Consider the following 15011-nt stretch of genomic DNA (forward strand, 5'->3'; position numbering starts at 1 on the left):
TGAGGGAAGAGAGGCCAGATTTGGTTTCTTATGCAAGACTATTCTTTATGCCTCTTCAGGAGTTACACTTGGATAACTTGTCTAAGAGATTTGCACAGGTGTCACATAGGGACATTATGATCTTAGGATATTTTAAGAGAAGCAGGAAAGCGGTGGGTGTATTTATTCAAGCTAGAGTACTGCAGGCATTTCTGTGACACTCAGGTCAAACAAATGGCTTTAGCGTATTTTAACAGAAATGCATGGCAGCTCCAACTCAGAATTTGCTTATGCACTCTAAGCCATCCCTGCATATTGGCAGGACTTGTAGTAAATCCAAATAAAGCCAGAGCAGCTTAAAGAAGCCGCATGCAGCAGCTCTATACATTCAGTCTAGGGCAGCTTGTTGAGGCTGGTGCAGGAGCTGTGCATGCATTACAACTTTCAAAACCACTGGCTCCATTATACGCCTTTCACATTACCATTCTAAATTGGATGTTATCCGTTGTTAGCCCGATTCCAAGTAAAGTGATATAGGGATGGGGGTTTCATACTGCAAATTTCATTCCATTAATTGTTCCTCTGGAACAATTTCCATGAGCATATCTAACACCGCATAGGATTGGGCTATAAGTGGTCAGTGTTAGTTGTGTCTACCCTTTCATATCCAGCATGCTCCAGTTTGATGTAGTGGTTAAGATTGGCAGATTCTGATCTGGAGAACTGGGTTTGATTCCCTGCTCCTTCACATGCAGCCAGCTGGGTGACCTTGGGTCAGTTCTCTCAGAGCTGTTCTGTCAGAGCTCTCTCAGCCCCACCTACCTCACAGGGTGTCTGTTGTGAGGAGGGGAAGGGAAGTCAATTGTAAGCCGCTCTGATATTCTGAATGAAGGGCAGGGAGCAAATCCAGTTCCTTCTCCTCCTCCTCCTCCTCTTCTTCTTCTTCTGCCTCCTCCACCTCCTCCTCTGCCTCGTCTCTACAGTTTAAGCACATACTCATTGTAATATAATTGTAGAAAAGGCATCATATCCCTGTGCATGTCCAAGATGGATTTGTGTCTTGGAATAGTTAACTTCCAACATATCATAAGTGAACTTAAAATACTGCTGTGCTTAGCATTTCTTCATTTCTGCAGAATGCGCTCCAAGAAGTGATCAAGCGTTTGCCCGTTAGGACAATGACCCACATTATTTGCTGTTCCAAAGTGCTCAGCATACATTATGTCAGTAACCCATATAATAATCCTTTTGCACAGCAGCCAGTATGATTACTCCTGTACTACAGACCAGAGGTGGAGCATAAGTAGCACTGGCTTGCATAAGGTCAGCCTGAAAATCCATGGCTAAGATTTCAACTAGGTCTCATTGGCTCACAGACAACCATTACACTGCATGAGGTAGCATCAGAGTAGAGCCTTCAGATGTTCTGACTTCCAATCACTGTGTCTGCCACAGATTCCCAATCCCGCCCTGAGCCTACAATGTGGGGAGGGCGGGATAGAAGTCTAATGAAATACATAAATACATTCCACAGAATTCTAAGGGACATTACACACTTGCTTCAGTTCATGAAGGGCACTTCCCAGATCTACGGGAGTTCAATATCACCACACACAAACTGAGACTGTTCTCAAAACACACCCCAACGCCTTCTACATCTGCAGAACAGGGGAGGAAGGTAAATCCCAGTCTCCTCACATACACAAAACAGGCATTGAGTGGGCTCTGTTAAGAAATGTTTGCCTGCAATGTGAGGAAATGCTCCTTTCTTGCTGTCATTTATGGGTTCATAATGTGTAGGTGTGGCCACTGCTGTGATCCCTAAACATGTCCATCACTCAGCGGGCAACTAGTAAGGGAAAGCAGTCACCTTTGATAAAGGGCTCAGCAGTTATCAAGGCCAGCTCTTCACCACAAAGCATCAGCTCCCCCACACCTCCAACCAAGCCGTGGAATTCAGACCATAATTATTAATTTCAATTTGTATCCCACTCTCCCCCACTAATGTGGGGCTCAGAGCAGGTTCCAACATATCATAAAACATACATCCAAGTAAAACATTTCAGTTAAAACAATTCAGCAAAACAAATTCCATGATGGCCCATATATTTACTGTATTGCTGCTCCAGGGAAAGACCGGGTGTGTGTGTGTGTGTGTGTGCAAGGTAGCAGAACTGAATGGGTGGGAGTTCCCCTGACCTCATCCATACACTTGGCGGTATAACTCCATCTTGCAGGCCCTGCGGAACTGTACCAAATCCCGCAGGGCACGGATCTCAGTTGGGAGTGCATTCCACCAAGTTGGAGCCATCACTGAAAAGGCTCTGTTTCTGGTTGAGGCCAGGCAAATACTCCTTGGATCTCCAGTGTGTTGTTATTAGAAGAGCATAATGCTCTTTAGGGGGTATGCCAGGAGAGGCAGTCCTGTAGATATGTTGATCCCAGACTGTATAGGGTTAAAACCAGCACCTTGAACTTGATCCAGTACTCAGTCTGGGTATGTCAAACAAACAGCGGAACAATGAGAATTGGACACCAACATTAAAGTACCTCACAATTTTAAAAATGTATTTAATTTTCAACTTCATTATACACTCAGGGAAATCAAAGCCATATAACACCTTTAATAGCAATAAAGACCACCTTATATTCCCCTCTACTTTTCATTCCCTTCCCTGTCAGGCATTTTGTTCCTATTTAGACAGGTTCACTTAGCATTTCTATTTTTAAAAAAGCCTAAAATATTGATGTCTTTCAGATGAATATTAAAGGTGGTCTGTAGGTTCTGTTTTTCCAAAATAGGGAGCCACGGCTCAGTGGCAGAGCATCTGCTCGGCATGGAGAAGGTCCCAAACTCAATCCCTGGCATTTCCTGTCAAAAGGATCAGGTTGTAGGCAGTGTGAAAGACCTCTATTTGAGAAAGTGAAGAGCCACTGTCAGTCTGAGTAGACAATCCTGACCTTGGTGGACAGATGGTCTGATTCAGCATAAGTCAGCTTCACAGTGTACCTACATACTAGTTATAAGCAGCATACAAATAGAACTTTGACCACAGAGCTGGTCCTTGCATCAGCAACACATGATTTTGTAATAATAACAAAAATGCAGGTGCCGGTTGGGAGTCGGACATCAGTTAGGATTACCAGCCCCCAGGTGGGGCCTGGAGTTCTCCCAGAATTATAACTGATCTCCAGACTAGAGATCAGTTCCCCTGGAGGAAATGGCAGTCTCAGAGGGCAGACTCCATGCCACCACATCCCTGCTGAGCCCCCCCCCCCCCAATCTCTAGGAATTTCCCAAATTGGAGTGGGCAACCCTGGCGAGCCACCCCACTAACCATCCCAATTACCAATTACCAACCACTGCTCCTCCACTCTTCAGAAGGCGACATGACAGGAGCATTCCCTGAGGCACCACAGCGCACAACTGGACGGCTATTTATTTATTTATTAAGTAAAAGAGTCGAATGCGTCTTCCAGGCGGGACAACGCAAGATTTTAAAAAGTTTAAAACAAAAAAAAAAAGCGAGGCCTAATATCTCAAAACCATGAAATGTCTCCCGACCAGTGTTCCCTCTAAGCTGAGTTAGTGTGAGCTAGCTCACATTTTTTTAGCCTCCAGCTCACACAGTTTTGTCTCGGCTCAGGAAGGATGGCTCCAGAGCAAACTAGGTTAAGCAGTAGCCAAATCGCTCGCTCACAACTTTAATGCCAGTAGCTCACAAAGTAGAATTTTTGCTCACAAGACTCTACAGCTTAGAGGGAACATTGCTCCCGACATGTTAACCCTCTTGACTACAACTGACCAACAGGTATGTATCTCTGAACATTTTCAGCGCGATGGAAATTTCCAATTGCGGTACTCCTGAAACCGCGAACGGCTCCTCCGTAGTTCAGAAAAAGAGTCTGCCTCCGTTTCCCATAAACCTTTCGACTCTGACGTCCTGCTGCCGCAACCCTGCTTTTCACGTGACTGGGCGCGGGATCCATTGTTTTGGCCAATGGGCTACAATGTCGTATTACCTGGCTGTTGCTAGGCAGAGTTCGGAGTAGTTGCCTAGGTTTCCTAACCCAGCCGAGGCCTGCAGTTTCTAGAGACAGAGATGAAGCCATAGAAGCAGTCGGGGATGCTGGATTTCGGGGCAGCTGTGCGCCGTTATGGAAGGTGATAAGGTGAGCGGCCTCCCGACGAGAACCAGGGAGCAGAGGACGATCGATGGTCTAAATCTCGTCAGTGTCTGGACTGTCCGACCGGGGATGCTTTTAGGCAGATCCAAAACTATTGCCATCCCCTTGTACCGTAGATTAATAATTGTTAACTGAGACTGTCAAACACATTTACTAGTGAGTAAGCCTATTGAGATCAATGGGACTTTCTTCTGAGTAAGCGAGCACGGATTGCACTTCAGGGCATGCTTATTTAGGAATGGATTCCAGGGAATCTCACTTTCAGTTTGTTCCAAGTAGGCACGCAGAGGCTTGTGCTACTACGCATGCTTACTTGAGAGTAAGCCCCGCTACCACTGGAGTTAGTGGCATTTGCTTCCAAGTACGTATATGTAGAATGGGGACTGTAAAGTGGAGTGTGCGATGCAGTGCGTTCCTAGGTACCTTTTCTGGGAAGTGAGCACCACTGTATTTAATAAGATTTATTTCCATTTGAAATGTGCCTGGTATCCCTCAGAGTTGCTACTGCATGCTCTGGAGTGCAGTCAGAGAATTGGGGGAATTGGTCATTTTGCCCATAAGTGTGTACTAGAAGGATGGCAGAATTTAACCGTACTCCATTAACAGGCACAATTGTGAACATGGCGTGGTAGTTAAAGGATACAGGTGAGTAACTGATCTGGGCTGGATAAACTTGAGTTTGCACCTCTGGTTTGTCAGCAACCAACCACAGCTATTGCTGTGCTCTCTCCATGACTCCTCCAGAGCTCTGAACTTCTGCTGCCGACTTCATAATAAGCCGTACCTCCTGTCATTTCCCCAGACTCCTGTCTCATTTGTAGGACAGAATTTGTTTTGTTTATGTGGTAAACAAATCTACCCCACAAATGATGCTCTGGGGACAAGGAAACCCCTGATTTCCTGTTTAGGTTTAATAGCATGGTTGCTTACCTTAGTAGCCTTCTTTCAAGTCACTTTTTTGTGCTCTTTACCTATGCAGCTTAGTCCTAAATACATGCTTATTAAATTCACTGGATTTGATGCCAAATAAATATGCAGAGGATGGGCATGAAATAATATCCATTGATAGTTTCATTTGCTTTGAATAACAGAGAGTTGTTTTAAATTCCTTGCTCTTTCAAAACTTTTAGAATAACTTAGGCTGCGGTCACAAACACTAAATAATCCACTTTCAATCCACTTTCAGTGCACTTTCCAACTGGATTTCGCCAGTTCACATAATAATCCAGTTGGAAAGCGCACTGAAAGTGGATTGAAGGTGGATTATTTAGTATGTGTGACGGCAGCCTTTATCTCCCCTAAAAGAAAAGAAAATCTGGGTTTTAGTGGATTTGGTTCTGCTGAAGTTAGCTTGACTTGAAATAAAGTACATAGGCTTAAAACTGGGTTGTAGATTGGTGTACTTTCCTAGTCCAGCACTGCTAAATACTGATGGAAGAATTAAAAATGTTTCTGCTGTTCTTATTTTTAATCGGGATAAAGTCTTTCTTACACTTGTTGGGATTGTTGTTTCAGACAGAAATGCTTGCATGTGTTCTGGTTCTTGCATGTGTCCGCCCTGTTCTAGTATCCCAGCCCAGCTGTATAATTTTGTTTTACTAGGAATCTTTGCCCTGACCTGGATAGCCCAATGAGCTAGCCCAGTCTCATCAGATCTTGGAAGTTTAGCAGGGTTGGCCCTGTTCAGTATTTGAATGGCAGGTCACCAAGCCCTGAGTCCCTTACACAGAGGCAGGCAATGGCAAACCACCTCTGAATGTCTCTTGTCTTGAAAACCCTATGGAGTCACCAAAAGTAATAAATGGCAAAAAAAAAAGATTCTTTGCTGTTTGATTAAAATCTTGTAATCTTCTTACCAATTGTCATGTTACCACATTTTGTAATCTGCCTACTGAATGACTGGAAAGCTTTTTATTGTGATCTGCCTTGGATCCCAGTGAGAAAGGGGGATTATAAATTGAAGTTATAAATAATGGATGAAAACATTGAACAGGCCGTGTTTTTACATCAGCAGCTTTTCAGTCTGAGCTGTTTAATACACAACGTTTGTCTTATCTCCTGTAGTTTTGTGTGGGAAAAAGGGTATATGCCACTATATTTGAATACGCAGTGAACATAAGAGTGATGCTGGATCAGACCAGTGGTCTTCGTAGTAGAGCATCCTGTTTTACACAGCAAACATACTGTTGCTTGGGACATGAGCAACAGACTGGGCTCCGAGGCCAAGGCTCTCCCCAATGAAATAGAAACTGGTATGATCTTTATACATGACAATCTACAAAATCTTTCCTGTACAGAAGTGATAACTATGTAGGAAAGATGCCATGTGCGATGCAGTCCTTAATAAGCCCCTTCAATGGTTTCATTGAAGTAAATAAGATTTACTAGTTGTTTTGAGTTCACATTATAGATTTATGCAAGCCCTCTTAATCTCATACTTCCAGACTTCCAGTCCCCCCCCCCAACACCACCCAGTGCTGCTAGCACTATGGGATAAGGATCAATTCAGATGTGGGTAAGTTGCCATTATAGCCCCTGATGCTCAAAAGACAATGTGTGAATACTCTCCAGGTTAAGAATATCTATATTCTTTTTCTAGAGAAGAACCAGAGAAGACACTTGGAAGTCAGATGAACTAAAGAAGCATCTTAGGGTAACATTTATAAAATACTTGATTAACATAGTTCTTCTATTGATATTTTTTAGTGATTTTAATGCCCAGTGTGCAAACAGCTACATTTTAGACATGCACATACAAAAAAAGGTAATAAAAAGCTCAGTAGCACCTTTAAGACTCATCTGTTGCTGCAAAATAGTAAAAAGCTCAGTAGCACCTTTAAGACTAACAAACTTTATCGTAGCATAAGCTTTCAAATCTGACGAAGAGAGCTGTGTTTCTCGAAAGCTTATGCTACGATAAAGTGTGTTAGTCTTAAAGGTGCTACTGAGCTTTTTACTATTTTGCAGCAACAGACTAACATGGCTAACTCCTCTGGAAAAAACCAGTAGGTATTCCTAGTGGGGTTTTTGACATTTTTCTGAGAATAGCACAATAACAAATTTCTTTTTAAAGTCCACTCAGTTTCCAGAACGGATTGTCCATGTGGCATTGGGTGTTTGCTTGTCAGTAAAGACAAAGACCCCCTGCATGTGTGGTCTCATAGCACAGCTCTTTGGATCTCAGCGAAAGAATGTTATGTATATGTTGTCGAAGGCTTTCACAGCCGGAGTTCATTAGCTGTTGTAGATTTTCCGGTTTGTGTGGCTGTGGTCTTGGTATTATAGGGCTTACAATGCCAAGACCAAGGCCATACAACCCGGAAAATCTACAACAGCTAATGTGATGTATGTATCTCACACCTCAGGGTTTGATGCTGTTGGTTAGAATTCAAAGACATCATGATCCATTTGAATGTCTGGGAGAATCTGAGTTTTACATTGAAATTTGAAATTGCCTATGTTGAGAGATTTTTGTAGCTTGTAGATGTGAATGGTTGTTAATTAAATATTTTGTACTAGGAGTGAGAACTTGCTGAAATAAAAATGAAATGCTTGCCATAGGTCAAGGTTAGCAAGCAAGGTAACCTGCTGATCATATCCCCATCCTCCACCCCGCAACTTTAGCCCGCACCTGGTGGCCTTTCCACGTTTTAATCAAGGTGTGGTAAAAATTCTTGCTCCCAGTTTTCACTTGCAAGAAAAAGAAACAACAAGGTTATTATATTACTCATGTGCATTCTGGAAAGGTAACTCCCAAACTGTCTCTTGAAAAGATCTTTCAGGAAACAGGTATTTCTCAGCCTCCTCCAATGATGACCTTATAGCATCCAAGCATCTGTGATCCGTAGTTACGAAGGCTTATTTCCCAGTCAATGCCAACTTTAATAAATATATCCTGACTATCCTAGAGGGAAATGAATTGTCTCAGTTTCCATATTCGTGTTTGAAAAATACAGTGGTTCTCAGGAATGCAGAATTTGGTTGTTTCTGTCATAGAGTAAACTTGAGCACTGGAGGAACAGAGTTAGAGGTCACTGCTTGTAACCAGTGTAGTAAATGAAAGAGTAACAGTCCAGTAGCACATTAAAGACTAACAAAATTTGTGGCGGAGTATGAGCTTTTGTGAGTCACTGCTCCTATTTGCTGATCTTTGATCGTAATAAATCGAATTGATTGATTGAGTCACTGCTCGCTTCTTGTACAGTAGTTCGATGTCAGGCTGTGACTGTGAAGTCCTGAGTTGAATTCCTCACTCTGCCATGACCCTACTAGGTGAATTCAGCCTAACCTACCTCACAGGGTTGTTGTGAGGATAAGTGGGGGGACCATTTACACTGTCCTTAGATACCTGGAGAATGCATTGGGGGGGGGGAACACAAATAAACTGCAGCAGCAATGCCAATATTGGAATGCATTTTTAAGCTGTTGTAGGATCTGGATCTTCTATTGTTTGGGGACCTCAGCCATAATTAGTGAAAGATGAAACTCAAAGGATGAGAAGCCATATACAAAAACAGGTTATTATTGTTCCCGGTTTCATTTTTACAGAGATCCCTGTCAAATAGTCAGTCTGACGACAAGAGACATCGAGAGAGAAAACTGCGAGAGAGAGAAGGCCATGACGCTGATGACTACAAAGAACCAGACAAGGACAGAGTAAAATCAAAAGAAAAAACGGGAGAAAAAGCAAGGTTTAAATCAAGTGAAAGACATAGAGAGGAACAGAAAGACAGAGGAAGAGAAAAAGACCATCCCAGAGAGCGAGAGAGAGAAAAGGCTAAGGCAACTCACGACAGACACACCAAAGAAGAAAAACACAGTGCGGGGAAAGGTGGAGAGCGACACAGTGGAAGAGAGAGGGAGAGGAAGCACAGGAAAGATGATCCTAATCATGCAAATGTCCAAAATGCAACAGAGCTTTATGGGGAAAGGAATAAAGAACCCCATAGAAGACAAGGCAGCAAGGATTATGGAGGTGGGCTGATTTGTGCACTGCATGCGTTTTGGAATAACAATGCCATGATTGGCATTGTGCTTGGCTATTTTCAGCAAACTTGGTTAGAGTCTACTCTGTGCCTAGGTTCTCCCCTGCTCCTCTTCTGCTTTTTGAAGATGCTTTGCCTGTAACAAGATGGCAGATTCAATAGACAAGAGCAGTGTTCCCTCTAAGCTGAGTTAGTGTGAGCTAGCCTACAGTTTTTTAGCCTCCAGCTCACGGATTTTTGTCTTAGCTCAGGAAGGATGGCTCCAGAGCAAACTAATGTATGCAGCAGCCAAATTCCTCACTCACAACTTTAATGCCAGTAGCTCACCAAGTAGAATCTTTGCGCACTAGACTCCACAGTTTAGAGGGAACATTGGACAAGAGTGTTCTTAACTCTACTGTTGTCTTTTTTTAAACCAAGTTCCTCTTCAAAATTTCAAGCTCATCCCATGATCCCATTTCTGCTTTGGATGGAATCTGACCACACCTGAGGGACACTGCCTAATTTGTGATGTGTTCAAGTCTTTTGCAACCTTCTCCGCACATGCATCCAGAAAGCAAGCTTTACGGCTCTTCAGGAGGGGCAGCCCACCACTTGGTCCTTAGATATCCTTGCCCTTCTTGGGTGTGTTTCCTTCCGAGGCCCCAGAGCATGTAAAGGATACAAAAGGGTTTGGAATGTGTCTTGATAGCATGTTTGCAGGGAAACCTAAAAAACTGGCTACTCTGTTGAGGCAAATATTAGATTACTATGTTTTCTTAAAGTTCCCAGCAGTTCCTCACCCCAAGGGTTTTATATATTGCAGTCCTAAACAACCCTGCTTTTGCAGTCAGTGGGCTTAGACGAGTATTATATTGCTTAGGAATGCACTGGTAACTTGGCTTTTATATAGAGTGTGTGGATATATTGTTGTGAAATATGATAACTAAACCTGAGATTTTTTTTGTTGCATAACTGTGGACATTGTTCCATATACATAGTTGGCAACACAGTATCAGGGGTGATCTTACCTATGGACATCTTGGGTGCCGCTTGGGGGGCACTGGGGATGACAGGAAGTGATGGTCATGGTAGGAAATAGGGTAAAGTCGAAACATAGAATGCAGTCCATTTTTGAAGAGGCAGTCATTGTGAAAATTGTGTACTTTATTGTTCAGAGTAGATTCCGTGGTGGAAATAAAAGGGGTGGGCCTCCTTGGCTTTTGCTCAGCACCCCAGAATCACTAAGGATGCCCCTGTATAGCAATACTCCAGTATACTTAAGGAAGCCTTATTAATTTTATTGATGGGGTTATATTTTAGATCATTTGAAAATAAGAGATGAAGAAAAAGAGAGAAGGCATTCGGAGAGAAAGGTAAGAGGAGGAGGAGGAGGAACATCGGGACATGTTACGCAGCAACATAAGAGAAAAGTGAAAGTAGCTAATAGATTAGGCAAAATCTCCCATTCCAATGGAAACAGCACCTCAGTAGGTAAACACTATTTGTATTTTTCAAGAACATTGCAACCTGTTTCAACATGAAAATAAGTCAGATTTAGCCAAAATTCAAAAGAACACACTCCCAAATTGCTTTATTTGGAATTGTTACACAGTAGTTCCACAATGGCATTTCATGAGCACTGTCAAGAATATATCACCAGCTATGATGATAATGTACAATTTATCTGCTAATGGATTAATGCAAGAGCTTGTGAATGTGTTCCAAAGAGTGAAATTTGTTCTTCAGGATATTAGTTGTAGCTTTCAAGAGTTTGGAAGATCACAGTCCCTACTGAAATTTGTGTACTGAATGTATCAGAATACAAAAATGGCCTTTGTCACTTAGAAGGTTTGTTGTTGTTGTTTTGCAAGTACAAACATAATAAAAATTGATGAGGCATAGTACATTTTTTTTAAATGCTTAACAATGTAGTATGTCTGAACCTCAGATATGTTGCTAGGTCAGGCCAATGGAAGAGCATTTGCCTGTTATGATATCGTCACCCTGCAGAGCCCAGGGCGATCTGACCAGAAGTGACCTTGCCCCTGCTGCTGTCACACAGACGTTATACTTCTCAATTCCATGAATATCCCAAATATTGTTTTGTATGTTAAATTAGGCAGGGTGTTTGGTAAAGCAGTCAAATAAGTTCAGATTTGATGAGAATGTAATTGAATACATTTCAGTTTTCCCTTTTTAAAAAAGGATGTGTGTGTGTGTGTGTGTGTGTCCCATGTCTTCAAAATTTCCAGAGCTTTTACATCTCTGTCAGGAGTCAGGAGGACATAGGAATGGTTGTCCCTCATCCCCTACTTTGCAGATCAAGGAAGTATAGAACCTCTTTGTGGTATCCAGAGTACCAGGCAACTGGTTCCCTGAGTCTTAGACACCTTTTTCCCAAGCCGTATTCCCCACCCCCAAGATGCATGGCTTTTGAAAGTGAGGGCAGATTGTGCTTGAGCCCTGGAGTCAATTGTTCAAAGGAAGAAAAGGTTAGAATTCCTCTGCGGTAACACTAGACCTTTGGAGTAATTTGGATCTTGAACTATGTATGGAAAGAGCACATTTGCTGCCATGAGCTGGACTTAAAGCGCTGAACCAGACTCAGCCTAAACCTGCTGAAAAGGAGAATTGGAATGACCAGGTTAGAGAGCTTGCACAGCCTGGGAGCTGGATGAGGTGGTGTCACGGCTCAGGTGGGGTGTCACCTGACGCTGCCACCACTCTGGTTTTAGGATCCCTTGAGGAGGCCCAGAGCACCCTCCCAAGACCTTCAGACCTTCCTTATTTGGCCGAATAATAGGTGTGAGGACCAGGCAGAGTGAACAACAAATAAAAGGAGGTCAGCCCAATATGGGAAACAAGGTGCAAGAATAGTAGAAATAAGTGGGTGAAGAGAAAAGAAACCAAATGCCCTAACGCGACTAGACTCACAGTCCCTAGTTCACTGTCTCAGTTGGGCCTCAGTTGGGCCTCACCCTTCCCCTCAGGGTGAGGGTCTCTCCCAGCAGCAGCCTTCCCTCTGGCCCTGCTCTCTTGGAAGAAAGAACAGCTCTTCTTCTGTACCAGCTCTTTTATTAGAAGTCCCCTTTCTCTGTGATCGCCTAAAATGGGCGCCAAAACCTCTCAGGGGCTTTGGGGAGTTGTAGGCCTGGCCTCCTCCCACTGCTGCTCAGGCTCCCTGGGCCTGCTAGGCCTTTACTTGCACAGCCCAGATCATGACAGGTGGGTTCAGTGTTACTATTTCTGATGTTGTCCTGACCCAAATGTTTTGTATCATGTTTAAAACCATTTCTTTTGCAGAATGAGGAGGTCAAGAACTATGAGGGCAAGATTTCAAAATACAGAGATGAAGAACGTGAACACAGACGCAGGTCTCACACGGAACAAGAACTTGACAAAGACAGGAGGAGAAGGCACAGGGAAAAAAGAGAACAGGAACACTCAGTGGCGGAAGGAAAAGAGAAGCATCTGAAAGACAAAAGCCATAGGGATGAGGATGACGGGGACGAGGGCCACGCGCACAGGACACACACGGCGCAACTTCTCCATAAAGACAGACGCTACAGAGAGAGCAGTGAAAGGCGGCAGAAAGAAGATGGTGAAGTCAAGAAGAGAGACCACAGGGTTAGTGTTTTATTGTCTTTAGATCCATAGCTTTGCCAAGAAAAGTTTTATTCAGGAACTTTACCATTTCGCCTGGAAAATAGCTTTGGAGAGGAAGTGATTTATTACAGGCTTATCTTTACTTAGGTGAGAATATCAAGATACTGTGGCTTGAGTAAAAAATTATATGACATTTTTTCCCCCACAAAAGTAAATGATAATGTGTATTTTGATGAGGTCAGTATAAGCACTGATTAGTTTTTTTACTTATTCATCACGTTTAAACCCCATTCTTCCTCTGTTGGGCTTAGTATAGCATCTGCTGGTTGATCCCATTTTATCCTCACAACATCCCCGTGAAGTTTACTACTGTCCAAATCTGAGAGAAATCTGCTTGAAGGCATTGTCATATTCTTGTTTTCCCTTGCATATCTCTTTGGCCTTTTTTAAGGTAATTTTGCCCCTTTTCTTTGCAAGAATTGATTTATGGCTGTTTTTTATTTTCTCTCCTGGTGCTTGCGAGTGTTCTTTGTACTTAGATGAGCATACAGACTTTTCATGTCCAAGGCAAATGTAATGTTGGTCATCGTAATTCTGCTGCTGTGTTTGTTGTCTTGGTTCATTTCCCTATTCTCCAGTCAAGTCAGGATACAGCAGCCCCTGACAAAAACAAGAAAAATCAATGTCAGAAGTATAAACAAGAAAACAAATTCCCTGAAGTCTCTCAAACCTTACTGGTCACAGATATCTAAAGCACATTTTCCCTTGTAGTTGAAGTACAGCTGTAAACTCACATCCTGATCCTGCATGTGTTTACTCAGAAATAAATCTGACTGCATTCAGTTATTCTGGGTTTCCCCCCCTGTTCCGACTAAGTATGTAGAGAAGTGCAGCCATTATCTGGCACGAGGGCTCTGCCATGTTATGGCACTTGGCTGCATGTTGCATTTATTCATAATGTTCTGCAAACATGCAAGGGCCCCACCAGAAAGGGAGAATGTTGTAAGCCACTCTGGGCTTCTACCGGGGAGAAAAGTGGGGTATAAATTATGAAAATCTGTTGTGGGGGTGTTCCTCTACTGCATGGTATGTTGTTGTTCTGGGGGGAGGAGCTTCCATTCATGCAAGATAAGCATTTTGCACAGAGCCAAAAAGCACCAAATATAAGCACTGAGCAGCGGCTGGACTGTCTCTGCAGCAAATGCGATCAGTGCTTTGGCTTCAAGCTGTGCTTTTTCTTTAAAAGAATGTAGTTGTTGCACGTATATGGAACGTTGCAGGTGCAAGCTGCGTTTCCTGTCATTTCGATAGCATGCCAAGTGAAGCAAGCCAATATAAGCATTAGCCTTAATCATTGCCAGGTATGGAGCTTCACTTCTAGTTTTCATTTATTCCCAGGCACAATTTAAAGTGCTGAGTCTTACTGTTAAGGATCTGAAGTCAAGGCCAGTTTGGTGTAGTGGTTAAGTTTGCAGACTCTAATCTGGGGGAACCGGGTTTGATTCCCCACTCCTCCACTTGCACCTGCTGGATGACCTTGGGCAACCCCTAGTTTGGAATACTCTGTGCAATTCTGGTCACCACACCTTAAAAAGGATATTATAGCTTTGGAAAAAGTGCAGAAAAGGGCAACTCGAATGATAAAAGGGTTGGAACACTTTCCCTATGAGGAAAGGTTAAAGCGCTTAGGGCTCTTTAGCTTGGAGAAACGACGACTGAGGGGTGACATGATTGAGGTTTATAAGATTATGCATGGGAAAGAGCAGGTAGAGAAAGACGTACTTTTTTCCCTTTCTCACAATCCAAAAACTCGTGGGCACTTCATGAAATTGCTGAGCGGTCGGGTTAGAACGGATAAAAGGAAGTACTTCTTCACCCAAAGAGTGATTAACACATGGAATTCACTGCCACAGGAAGTGGTGGCGGCTACAAGCACGGACGGCTTCAAAAGGGAATTAGATAAGCATATGGAGCAGAGGTCCATCAGTGGCTATTAGCCACAAGGTATAGATAGGGGCTCTGGGGCAAGTGATGCTCTGTCTTCTTGGTGCTTGGGGGGGTCAACAGTGGTGGGAGGGCTTCTAATGTCCTGGCCCCACTGCTGGACCTCCTGATGGCACTGGTATTTCTGGCCACTGTGTGACACAGAGTGTTGGACTGGATGGGCCTTTGGCCTGATCCAACATTGGCATCTCTTATGTTCTTATGTTCTTATGTTCTATAACGGTTTGTTCTTCTTTAAATAAATCTAGGTTGCAGTCACACACACCA

At 43.2% G+C, this 15011-nt stretch overlaps 1 protein-coding gene across 1 annotated transcript in view; it reads left to right on the top strand.

The window, feature by feature from the left end:
* Nucleotides 1-4090: 4090 nt before the first annotated feature.
* The window catches only part of WDR60 (WD repeat domain 60), a 38390-nt gene continuing 27469 nt past the window's right edge, over nucleotides 4091-15011 (top strand). Inside the window, exons 1-5 of the mRNA XM_015428984.1 lie at nucleotides 4091-4152; nucleotides 6767-6820; nucleotides 8716-9142; nucleotides 10455-10507; nucleotides 12438-12761. Coding sequence (XP_015284470.1) covers nucleotides 4138-4152; nucleotides 6767-6820; nucleotides 8716-9142; nucleotides 10455-10507; nucleotides 12438-12761 — 873 coding nt within the window. The 5' untranslated portion in view covers nucleotides 4091-4137. The remainder of the gene's footprint in view (nucleotides 4153-6766; nucleotides 6821-8715; nucleotides 9143-10454; nucleotides 10508-12437; nucleotides 12762-15011) is intronic.

Source organism: Gekko japonicus, unplaced genomic scaffold (genome assembly GCF_001447785.1).
Source record: "Gekko japonicus isolate JY-2015 unplaced genomic scaffold, Gekko_japonicus_V1.1 scaffold1303, whole genome shotgun sequence".
Classification (NCBI taxonomy): Eukaryota; Metazoa; Chordata; class Lepidosauria; order Squamata; family Gekkonidae; genus Gekko; species Gekko japonicus.